Here is a 12,515-nt window from a genome sequence, read left to right on the forward strand (position 1 = left end):
AGTCCAATTATTAGTATACATTAAGTTGAGATCGTGTGAAAATACATTAAATTCCTAGATCCACATCTGACACATAGAAGGGCAAATTAGAAGGACTAAATTGCAATTTAAGGTAACTCAAATTTCAAATGACCATAATATTATCTGTCCAACGATTGTTCCTATATAACTAGACCATCGTCTCCATCCAATATTATCATATCACATTCAAAACTTCACACACAAACGAGAGAAATAAAAAGAAAGGCAAACAAGAGTCAACACAAAGTAGTCTTCTTCTTTCTTTCTTTCCTTCTTTTTCCTGAGCTTAATAATATATTAGAGATGGGGAACAGTCTAAGGTGCTGTTTGGCTTGTCTTCTTCCTTTTGGAGCTCTAGACTTGATTCGTATCGTACATTTAAATGGTCACGTTGAAGAAATTACACATCCAATCACAGCTTCTGAGGTTCTCAAGAATTACCCAAATCACATTTTAACTAAACCTTGTTCTCAAGGTATAATTCGTCGGATTTTGATCTTGTCGCCGGAATCAGAACTCAAGAGGGGAAGCATTTATTTTTTGGTCACGGCCAATTCTTCGCCGGAGAAGAAGAAAATCAACTCCAATAAAAGCGTTTCCAAAAATAAAAGCAAAAAATGTCATGTTAGCATACCTGAGATTGATCGGTATTTAAGTGACGTTACATCAGAAAAGAAGTCTTCCCGTCGAGAACGGCGGAAGGGTGCAGTTGAGGAATGGAGACCACAGCTTGCGAGTATTTCCGAGGACTAAAATGTGTGCTTCCTCTCTTTTTTTTCCGGTTTTACGCCGTTTAGATTAGCTGATCGTAAATAACCAATAAACTTGGAGTAGTGAAAAATATTTAAGTGCTGAAACGATTTTATAAAGAAAGAATTACGGCCCTTGTCACTTAGCCTAACCAAAAAAGAAACTACCAGTTATGTTCATTTATAAGTAGTTTATTACAAAAATTGGTAAATTCATAAAATATTACTAATATTAGCCAATTAGCTATTCGTAGCAAAAAAAAGGTCATTTTTTTACTTTCTTTTGAGTGAGTGTTATTAGAATAAATTTGGTACATCTTAAAGAGCTTGAATCTCAGTTTTGGGCTGGTATTTTTTTGAGGTGGTTTGAATTGAAAATTCGAAATAGAAGATGAATATGAAAAAAATGATATGTGTATCACACTATGTATCATTTGCGTATCACATATGTATCATATTTGTATCAAATGTGTATCACATGTATATCCATATATACCTTTGTGTGAGATCCATGCATGATACATGTGTCGCAGAAGAAATTTTTGACCTCGATTTTAACTGCAAATTCGAATACAAAATCAATCCAAATCACCTCCGGTCTTCCTCAAATTTTGTATATTGACTCATCTAAATGTTTTCATGAATTTCTACCATACCCATTGAAAAATGTCCTTTTTTGCTTAGATTTTTGAAATCTTGTATATATATTTTTTTTATATTTTGTCACCTTATTTGCTACCTCATCCATGAAATTTCATTTCCGTCTTGCATCTAATGTTGTTGATCACACTTAAAAATATGGAAGAAGATCTTTGCGTTAGTTCTTGAGAGAAAGAACCTTATTTACTTGGGTTTTCAATTTTTACATGTGCTTGGCTAATTTTGGTAAATCTATGATTAATGGCTAGAGGTTCGTAAGTTGAGACTTATATGGGACATTTCTGTTAGATTTCCAACCAAAAATGGCCCAGGTTTACCATTAAGACTTTCGATCGACTAATCTGGATTCGGGAATAGTAAGAATGAAGCCAATTATTTGCATTGTATAACCTTTTATATGACACTCTTTAAATTATGTTTGCCGTCAGGTTAATGGATTAAATTTCGCCTTAAAATAGATGAATATTTAGGCAATTTTAGTCCACTGGACTAATGAGGGGGGGGGAATCTGAAGTATCGTCAGAAAAGGCCATTTGTGCAAATGTCCAATTAAAGGATATAAATAACTGTTCATAACAAGCGAAACTAGTTAGCTCATATGATAGTGGGGTCAATGCTCTTCTGTTTACTTACATTTTTAAGAAGAATCAGGCAAGTTCCTCCACTGATCTCAACTCTCAAGTCAAGTAAAGATCATAGCCAATTTAGCATACACCAATATTGTAAATAAAATTTGGTGTGATACAAAACATACTATGTGCGGCTATTTGTTAAAAACTTAAAACATCCAAACAAAAAAAAAACTGCATTCTAACTAATTACACAAACTGAACTTTGTGCTTCCTAATTTCTACATACAATTCTGTAAGATTTATAATACGGAGAACCCCCGCACATAGTGGGAGCTCTATTTTTTTGGTATTGATCAAAGAGGCAAAACTACTTGAGCTGCTACCCAAAAGAGCCAAAACCAGAACGATGGCTATATTTCCCTGAACTAGAATAATAAGTGCTAGATACAGGCTTCAGGGAGTGGCTGTTCATAAACTCAGTCCCTGGTGGTATTTGTTGCACAACTAGCAATGAAAAACTATAATCCGAAGTCGCTAACATGTCTCCAATAAATCCTAGTTCTGGACATTCAATCCATTCATTAATCCCTAGTGTTAGCTCAGATTGTTTATGATCTCTACCAACTATACAAAGATCACAATTGTTCTCGAGTGAACGAAGAACCTGAGTCGTCCCCACTGCATCTTTCACCACTTCTTCTTTGTAACTCACCCTTTCTGCATCCATGTTATTATCCTTGAACCAACGTATCATATCTGACTCCACGCTGTTCTCGATATTGTCACTCGAATGTCTGAGCCAGACGAGAGTTATGCTGATATGCGGATGCTCTAGCATCCGGCTGCAGTAGGCGAGTGCCTCATCATCATCTGGACCGCCAAGGTAGAGCATTGTAACGCAAAAGAAAGAATGGCCGAACAAGATTTGTTGGTTATCGGCTAATTGACCTCGATCAACTAGGATCCCGACTGAGCAAGGTGCTTTATAGAGTACCTGTTGGTTCACCATTCTAATAGCAGGAAAATTGGCTCCTACTGTTCCATCAATCGCCCACTGCTTATGGAACGGGACGATCACAATATTGACACCTTTTTCCATCGCGATTGTACATATGTCATCGTGCATAGTTGCATAAGGAACAATGGATGTGAAGTGTTGAACAGCCACAGAACCTTGGTTTCTATGCGCGAAAATGTTGAACGCGTTTGATATATGTTCTGCTCTGCTTGGCAGAGATTTGAGTTTAGCCTTGCCTCTTCTATTATGCGTTGGCACCAGCAATGCAGCCGCGCTACCTTTGAGCTCCATTAAATTAAGAACAAATACTGAAATAGGTCTCCTTCTACTGGGATTGGAGGCTTTTAGAAGATTAACAATACTTGGGACATTATCTTCATTGTGAATACATACCTGTATCCGAAGCTCACTTGTCGGATCCAAATGCTGTATACTATTTGTTCTGTAGCCTAAGTACCTTCTTGATGGATCATATAGGTACCAAATTATGGGTCTCAAAGCTCCCGTTATCACCAACATTGTGATTAACAAAAGCGCATACGCTTCAGCTGTTATTATCTGTAGATAACCAAATAAGAGACATGTAAATAATTGAATTTTCAGGTAACCGAGCTATAACAGGTTAAAATACAATTTCTTTACATTGTTAGTGTATATAAGCACAGAAAAGAGAGGAGATAAGTTACGTACTCCATTATCCCTGAGGCCGATATACATGGATGCCTCGATAATTCCTTTGCAACACATGATGAGAGCAAGAGAAAGTGCATCTCTAAAAGGAACACCAAAATGAACTGCTGGAACAAGAGTGCCAGCAAATTTTCCAAAATAACCTAAGATGATCACTGCTTCAACGCCTAAAAGACTCTTTCCTTTTCCTATGGCGAAAATGTCCATTGCCAAACCACTAATAGCAAACTTAGCAGGAAGCAACAATCCAGCACATAAAGAATCAATTTTGTACACCAAAGATGACCCTAGAGGAGGTCCCTCCGGTACCACCATGCCCAAAATAAAAGTACCAAGAGCAGCCGGTTGTCCAAGAGACTCCGCGACAAATCCACAGATCAAAACTATCATAGCTACCACTAGAAATTGGCATTCCTTCATAGACCCTTTTTCAGGTATAGTCCTAGCAATGTGTCGCACAAATGGCCGTACTGCAAACACAACTACTATCAAGAAAATGCCTATCCATGCAATGCACAATGCTCCACTCCACTTTGAATAACTTGCTGATGAATTTACTGTAGTCCCAATTATGAAAATGACATATATACAAATGTCAGTAACCATAGAAGCCAATGTAGCTATTCGACCAATTTCTGAGTTTAGAATCTTAAGGTCGCCAAGAAGGCTGGTGATCACAGGAAAGAAAGAGGCTGAGTTAAGTACGGCTACATAAGGCAGCAAATGTGCTGTTGCTTCATCTACTACAGCCAAATGAGGTAATGTATAAGTGGCTAGACCTCCAAGTACAAAAGGCAATGCGAAACTGGACGCACCAATTAGCATCGCATTTCTCCCCGCTCTTTTCACCATTGTTGGATCTACATGAATTCCAAGAACAAAAAGATGAAACATGAAAGCAAGATCTGCAACTGTTTGTAGTACCATTCTTCCTCTTGGTGGAAACATTAAGGCCGAAAACGCTCTGTTACGACATAAGCCTGATTGCCCCATGAAAACACCAGCCTGTTTTAAACCAACAATAATGATAGCATGAAGATTGTAACACAGGTAATCAGAGGCGGTAATAACGCGTTAAATGAACCCAATATTTTCGACACTAAACATAGATATTTACATGAATAATTACTAAATATGTCAACAAGTATTAAAGGTTGAATGCATAATTTCTAAGAACTTTAAAGATTGATCCATCAAGTTTAAGTCATAAATCCATTTCTATAAGTAACAGACAGAGGCGAACCCAGGATTTGAAGGTTGCGGATGCACTTTTGGATTCAACCAAAATATGCTATGTATATAGGGTGCCCCTACTAATATATCACTATTTTCTAATGACATATGTATGTATAAATGAAATTTTTACCGAACTTTCCGGGTGCCGGTGACCCCTCTCTGTATAGCATAACAGAATTATCAGGTACTCAGAGGCGGGTGTGTATGTGTGCGCGCAAAAAAAATTATTGAAATTTCAAGACATCAAAATTTTCAAAAGGGTATTGGACAAGAATTAAAAACTTAAAGATTGAACCTATCAAATTTAAATCCTGAATTTATCTCTAACAATAATGATAGTATCAATGTTGCAACACGATTAATAGAATTATTAGGTGTTGATCATAATAATGTAGAGAATAAAGGAGCTTACAATAAGTTGTGCACTGACCATACTTTGTTTAAGAGGTCTGATGAGGAAAAAAGTAATTCTGGTGACAAAGAAAATGAAAATCAATTGTGCCAACACCAGTGGTAAACTGAAAGCGAAAGGGTCACCTCCAGACCATAAACATCCTTTGGAATTGACCATATCTGAAAATTGACATATAAATAATTCTTGACGATATCGACCTTGGACTACTCCTATTGAATCTGACACTCTTCGTTTTACCATTTTTGATACAAAAACTACTGATTAAAGAAGCAAATGAAAAAAGAGGATGGTTTGGTGAAGAATTTACTCTAATAATTGAAATGGAAAGCATGGAAAGGAATTTTGGTGAAACAATTAGTGTTAGTGTTCGTTCAGATTGTTAGACATTAACGTAAGTTTGATATGCTAGATAGAAATGTGGATAATTCATCATATATCCATCATATTAGGCTAGTTTTAAGGATTGCTTCCCTCTCAAACACCCTCATTTTCAATGGTTCTGCTTTTCTCTATATATCTCTTCCTTTTATTGTTCTTTTGTCTTGTTTTTTGTTAACTTTTATTATCTCCCTGGAGCAACACAAAATGTTTTATGCTAGAGCATAGTGTGATTGAGAGAACCAACAAAGGTTGTGGTGGAGTGCTAAGTACTCTTTCATATTGACGGGTTCGAGTCCTGGGTATGAAGTCGCCTTTATTAGAAAGTTTTATCCCCAATGTGGGACTTTCCGAGGCGAATTCGGATTTAGTCGGGCCCCAATGAAGCCGGACACCGGATGGGAATCAATAAAATAGAGTGATTGAGAGAAACTTTTCCTATCTTGAAAGTTGAACCTCGCAGCACCCAAGGGTAGTGGTATATGCAAGATATTTCATTCATGGTGTCATAATTTGAAGAAATGGACAAATAATTAAATTACCGTAATGGCAAGCGATGTCATTCTTTTTATATTTATCCTTAATATTTTTATTTTTTTTATACATATCTAGTAAAAAATTCTAACAAAGTGATGTCAAGTGAAACCGCACAAAACAAGGTGTACACGCCCTGCCCAAGGGTGTGAGTTAATTAGCGGTAAAGTGGGTAAAAATTTTAAAGTAATTTTTGTTTCACTGTACCTAAACCTTGGTGGGTAGAGTTACTTTATACTTATTCTAGTGAGTAATAAAATTACCGATAAAATAATCGAGATGCATACGACCAAGGTAAAACCATTATCACAAAACTCGAACCTCTTATTCCTTTTTTAATTGTTGCAAACAACTTTCCGTCAAGAAAAATTAATACGCGGTAAATAAACGTATGTATTCAATGAGGGAAAAATGGAGTCTAAATATACATTTTTACCTTAAACTAGGCCATTTATTGATATGGTTACAGGATAGTCCAAATTTTTAATACTAACATAAGATGATACGACCTTGTTAGGTTTTTGCGTAAATTACCTTGGAGATCATCCTCAAGTTAATTCTTCCAAAAACATTTTCTGAAAACTTCTTAAAATTAAAGAAATGGTCCTTAAAAATCTTTTTGCAAGATTTTGAAAAATCCCCCACCGACAGATACCTCCAAAATTTAATCAAGAAGTTGCAAGACCTAATTTAGGAACACTCCGCAAGTTAAAAGAAACTAACGACTTAGTATGATGATTATTTAGTACGGGCAAACCCAGTTGTACAGAATGATGGTGTTCTCTCACAATCTAGATACAAATCTTAAATTCCGATTCAGATACATTTAATTTCCTCAACGGAAAAAAAGGTTACATGTAACCTAGACCCACTGAACTAACTTATGACCTCCATGGTACCATCATTTTATCGAAAGGACGAACAGCAGAAAAACACTCTGGGAACTTCTCCTGGTATGGAGTATGGAAAGAATGAAACATCCACTACAGCTTTCCATCAGAGGGAGTATGGACAAGCTTTCTCCACACCTGATCTCACATCCAATTCAACAGCTCTATTCCTTCCCCAATAGGAATGTCATTACTAATTTGGCGATCGGATCTCAGTATACAAGGACAGCACAACTATGAGGTCATACGGAGGGAAATAATATTATCGGAAAGCTGCCTACTTGAGAAGTCTATCCTAAACATTCTTCCACAGAAGAAAAACTGGACTAGCAGGCACACAAGCAGAAAATAACAGCTCAAGTAGTTACGTGACATCATAGTCAACGGAATCATTATATCAGGCTTCATGCCAAGATGCAGCAATCACCTATAGAGAAGAAAACATCATTCAGCTAGAATTACCAGAGCATTTTGGTTTTCACAGTAGTACCACTCACCTGAATATTTTCACCTACCTTAGCAGCAATTTGCAGAATATCCAGTAGCCTCTATCAAAACATTCAACAAATCAAAAAAAGGACTTGAACACCCCATCCCTTCCTACACCCCAAGAAGGAGAAAGAAAGGAGAAAAAGCATATATTGCTCAAAGTGCAAATGAGTGATCAACCTACCTCCTAGTCACAGAGTATATCTTGAAATGGAACTAATAAAAAACCCTCCCACCACAAATTTTAGTACATAAGATGCTTGGCTGAAACTCAGTAAGGACGTGAACGGTTTCCTCCATGAGACTGTCTATCTGGGCCAGAACCTCCACCGTCTCTGTAGTTATCCCTGCGGCCGCCGCCACCATAACCCCCTCGACCGCCACGTCTATCAATGGATAGAAAAAGGCTCAGCATAAGAGATACATTAACTCTCCCGTTAGCACAGGCTCAAAAAGTTCAGAATATAGTAAACATCCCCAACCATCTCTATACAATTAACACAGTTTTACTGTATATTATTTTCTTTTTAGAAAGAAAAATGGAACTATATATTTTCAATTCAAACCAATAGACTAGACAAAAAATGGAACTATATATGTTCCATTCATAGTGTATAAGAAAATAACATGCTTGAGGGAGGTAGAAATGCAGAGGGCATTCAGCATGCAGGTTTCAATTAGCAAAGGTGGATGAAAATGATTAAAACACTAATACAGTAAGCACAATGAAATAATCTGATACATAGAAGTTTACAGTTTTACTTCAATATGCACATAGTTGATCGAGATGAGCATAAAACTTTGGTAGCAGTGAAGTCACAAGATTAAGATAAAACTGGTTCACATGCACCCCCCAAAAGGGACAGGCTGTAGTACGAATTAATGAAACGTGTTTTGATTGATCAGTTGTCATACTTTGGAACGAAATCACATATCAATTGAGAATTTCAGCCATGCAGCTTCAGAATGAAATTTGACACAGCAATGATAGTTAAATGTTAGATGCAAGAACCACAAGTTGACGACTCTGCTCTTCTAATTAAGTAGAGAATCAAATACAGAGAATTGTGTCAAATAACCATATGTCGACAATCTAGTTACACACTTGCTAACTCTGTATACATGCCACAACAGCATAACCACGACATTTTACGAGTTAACATAAGTTATGAACGGTGACAAACTGGATGTCATATGCAATGGAGAAAGAGTGCAACAATTAAATAAGGCTTACCCAGAACCAAAAGCTGGAGCAGGCTTTGGTGCAGACTTTTCAGCCATCGCAACACTGATTTTGTAACCTCTGAAGTCGTGATCTGATGATCATAATTTATGGTCAGCATGTAAATTATTTACTGCATTAACTCAAATGAATAAATTTGGGTCTAGTTTTTACTATTGAAAAAGCCACCCGCAGAATGCGCTGCAGAAGGGTCTTCATATGACAAAACAGCATCTCCTTTGTTTTTCCCCTGTTCATCTGTGTATAACTTTATGCTCCAAGGCCACTGGTCTTTGTAGCCTCGTTTTTGCTTGATTCTTGCCACCTACACATTTACGAGAGACCAATTAAGCGTTAACCCTGATATTTATGCTAACACAGAGTCACAAAAGTAAACTACATAATCAGAATTCAAGGGCAATATTTCATTGGTCAGCAAAATCAAGCAGATCAGAATAATGGTTATTGGGTTTTCTTTTTGTCTACCACAGTGAACACAGCAAGAAATCATGTGAAGTACAAGAAAAACTAGGTATATGCTACAATACGAAATGAATCTGATACTGAGAATCATAACCGAAAGAAATCTGCATATTACTTGTCCAATGCTCCCAAAAAGTTCTCTAAGTTCTTCAATGGTCACATCAGGAGGCAAATTTGAGATATATATTCTTGCGTTGTCACAGAAATCTCCACAGTTCTCATCACATTGCTTGACCTTTTCCGGAGCCTCAGCTGGGGAACTATCATAACCACCTGCATTCCGGGGACCACCGCCATATCCCCCATCATATCCTCCCGGTGGGCCACCCCTTCCACCCCCACGGGCATTGGCTGGTGTATCCCCACCATAGCCACCAGGGGCACCATATGAAGGGGGATAAGATGCAGGTCCACCAACATAACTCGTGGGCGGGGGGACGGCATCAGGGTTCCGACCATAAGTATTAGATGGTGGTGGATAGTTGCTATCAGCTGCCCCATAAGATGGAGGAGCATGTGGAGGACCTTGAGCATAACCACCACCATCTCTTCCCTGACTACCACCATAAGAACCTGTTCTACCACCTCCAGCATTTCTGTCATCATAGTTGTCGCCTCTTCCCCCTCGACTATTTCCATATCCCCCACCACTTCCACCTCTGTTATAACCGCTACCACCTCTGCCACCACGATCGTCAGAACCAGCAGGTGAAGGTGCACCACATTTGTTACATTCAACTCTTCTAGCAAAGTTCAAATTTCCACAGCTACACCCAGACATGCCAGAATTAATAACAATTGACAAGAAACAAGAACAAACACAATAACATATTTCAAATGAAATATTATAAAATGTAACCCAAAATACATAACCTTGAAACAACCACCGCACTGAACTAACAATTTGTTGAATTGACAAGATATACGCATCATTAGAATTATATAATAATGAAAGTAAAGAGAATCAAAACAAATTTTCTCAGTGAACCTGCACAGGGAAGCACCAGTTATCTTAAGCAAAATTGCTGGACCATTCAGTAGCAGGATTTCATACAAGTAATGACATGAGAGAATATATAGTAACTCATATATTTCTAGTCGCATAATCTAGAAAAGACTCAGGTTATAACTTGAAAACACAATCAGAAGACATGTATATCAAAAAGAAATGGTGTTCAAGGAAAGGATCCAGATTCCTCACAGCTTGGCAAAGCAAATACTATAGTATCTAAAATTGCTACTTCAATAACATGATTGTCCGGAAAGTAACTTCAGTTTTTGCTCAAAAAGATTGCACAAACAAAAGCCACCTAGCTCCATGTAATTGGCTTAGGTTCAGGGATAGAAGCAAATATAATCTTTTTTTTCTGGTATGGAATTAAACAAAAGTTTCACAAGGTCGAGGGGAGAAATTAGTTGTGAATCGAGGGGAGAAATTAGTAAAGATGAGTTAACATGACCTTAATATCCACGAAAAGGACGTGAGAATATTACCTAGGGTTAGGGCAACGCCAATCACCTTCCTTACCACTTCCTCCACCGCGACCGCCACCGCGACCTCCAGGATCTCCTCCTCCTTGGTATCCACCGCCGCCACCTCCTGTGAATAGAGTCATCATATGAATTAAATTAAAACTCATTCAAAATACACAGATAGTTTACAAAACATAACAATTTATTCAAATATAAGATACCTCGACTATTTGAACTACCACCGTATCCTCCTCCACCTCCTCTACCACCACCACCTCTACCACCTCCGCCACCGTATGACCCTCCGCTGCCTCCGTAACCGCCACTTGCACCGCCATATCCTCCACCACCTGATCCATACCCGCCGCCTCCAGAACCACCGTAACCACCGCCGCCTCCACCACCAGAAGGCGGAGCAGATCCGCCGCCTTCGTACCCGTACGTGCCGGCCATCGTTTACACTAAAGCTAGGGTTTCTGAATGAAAGAGGAAAAAGATAAAAGTGAGTTAAAGACCGGGCGACAAATGGGAGTCAATGTTATATATGCCTTGTAGAGGAGAGATATTTTTCTTATGGATCTTTGTCCACGTCTCCAGCTGATCACTTTGATTGCTTTCCTTATTAATTTCTTTACATTTTTCTTTAAGTAGATAGATGCACCAATTAACCAACTAATCGAAATTAGCAGCAATACTCTCTCGCTTTTAAAATGCGATTGAAGACTCCTTAATTAAGTTTCTTATATCTTCTATGTATTTTTAATTTTACACAATTGATTGCGCAAATAAATATAGTTGTGTTTACTAGAAAAATCGGATAACGTTAGATTTTGTGTGTGGTTCTAAGGATATGCGATACAATTCGATATAAATAGTGTTGGGAAATAGAGATACGTATATTCTTGACTATGAGAATGGAAATATTGAGCAAAAGAATGAATAAGGTAAAATAAAACAAGTATGAAAACTATCTTTCAATATGAGAAGTGATCTTTTGTTATAATGCATTTTGCCCTTTAGCTTACAAGGATTCTCCTTTTTATAGAAGAGGGTTATTATAAAAAACAATAAAATAAAATATATAGTGGAAGGCCCATGATGACCTCTCTCTTCCTTGATTTCTGTCAAGATTCTCTCTCTTGGTGCGGTCGCAACGGCTCTTGTCCGTGAGCTCGATACTGGCTCGAGTTCGTTACTGGGTTGGGCCTTTCGGTCTTGGCACGAGTCCGACCTTCGAGATGGGCGTCGCGCATTTCTGACCTCGAAGTAGTGCCTTGCGGATCGATTCGGCCATGGGCTCGATAGGGTTATCGAGTCGACCCTTCGATCGACCTTCGGGCTCGAGGCTCGTTAATACCGACTTCGAAGCTCACTTTCGAAAATGTAATTCCGACTTTTTAACACTCGAACTCGATCGAACGTAGGAAGGCCGAAATCTATTTCGACCGTATACAGATAGTCCCCTCGTTTCTCACGAAGGATGAGGTGAGAATCGACGTGATTTTTGATGGTTCGACCGGGTCGCAAGCCGACGTTTTCACAGGGATCGATTATGACGTAGTTGTCCTATCGATTCAGCCTTTCAAGGTATTTAATGTTTGTCAGATGGCGGTCGTCCACCTGTGATATTGAATCGTCACGGTGTGAGCCTATAAATAGCTCTTCCATCTATCATTTACTTCTTT

At 38.2% G+C, this 12,515-nt stretch overlaps 3 protein-coding genes across 8 annotated transcripts; 1 reads left to right on the top strand and 2 right to left on the bottom strand.

Annotated features, from left to right (window-relative positions):
• The first annotated feature begins 324 nt into the window (after positions 1–324).
• Positions 325–774, top strand: LOC107775080 (uncharacterized). Its single transcript, XM_016594763.2, has one exon. The coding sequence runs from the start codon at positions 325–327 to the stop codon at positions 772–774; it is 450 nt and encodes a 149-aa protein (XP_016450249.1).
• Positions 775–2,279: 1,505 nt separating this feature from the next.
• On the bottom strand, positions 2,280–4,795 carry LOC107775076 (cation/H(+) antiporter 14-like). Its single transcript, XM_016594747.2, has 2 exons — positions 3,711–4,795; positions 2,280–3,578 (listed from the first exon to the last, which is right to left on the bottom strand). The coding sequence occupies exons 1-2, from the start codon at positions 4,701–4,703 to the stop codon at positions 2,382–2,384; spliced, it is 2,190 nt and encodes a 729-aa protein (XP_016450233.2). The 5' UTR covers positions 4,704–4,795; the 3' UTR covers positions 2,280–2,381.
• A 2,186-nt stretch (positions 4,796–6,981) lies between these two features.
• On the bottom strand, positions 6,982–11,391 carry LOC107775077 (transcription initiation factor TFIID subunit 15b). 6 transcript variants are annotated; one of them, XR_001645648.2, is made up of 8 exons: positions 11,052–11,391; positions 10,852–10,957; positions 9,473–10,124; positions 9,049–9,199; positions 8,887–8,968; positions 7,837–8,038; positions 7,661–7,711; positions 6,982–7,590 (listed from the first exon to the last, which is right to left on the bottom strand). XR_001645648.2 is itself a non-coding variant. In XM_016594750.2 (6 exons), exons 1-6 carry the CDS (start codon positions 11,281–11,283, stop codon positions 7,924–7,926), a joined length of 1,338 nt encoding a protein of 445 aa, XP_016450236.1. In that variant the 5' UTR covers positions 11,284–11,391; the 3' UTR covers positions 7,528–7,923. The 6 variants fall into 6 exon arrangements, 1 of the variants encoding a protein (XP_016450236.1); XR_001645649.2 differs by having other exon boundaries at positions 7,528–7,590; positions 7,679–7,711; XR_001645646.2 differs by having other exon boundaries at positions 7,679–8,038.
• Positions 11,392–12,515: the final 1,124 nt, after the last annotated feature.

Source organism: Nicotiana tabacum, chromosome 22, assembly GCF_000715075.1.
Source record: "Nicotiana tabacum cultivar K326 chromosome 22, ASM71507v2, whole genome shotgun sequence".
Lineage (NCBI taxonomy): Eukaryota > Viridiplantae > Streptophyta > Magnoliopsida > Solanales > Solanaceae > Nicotiana > Nicotiana tabacum.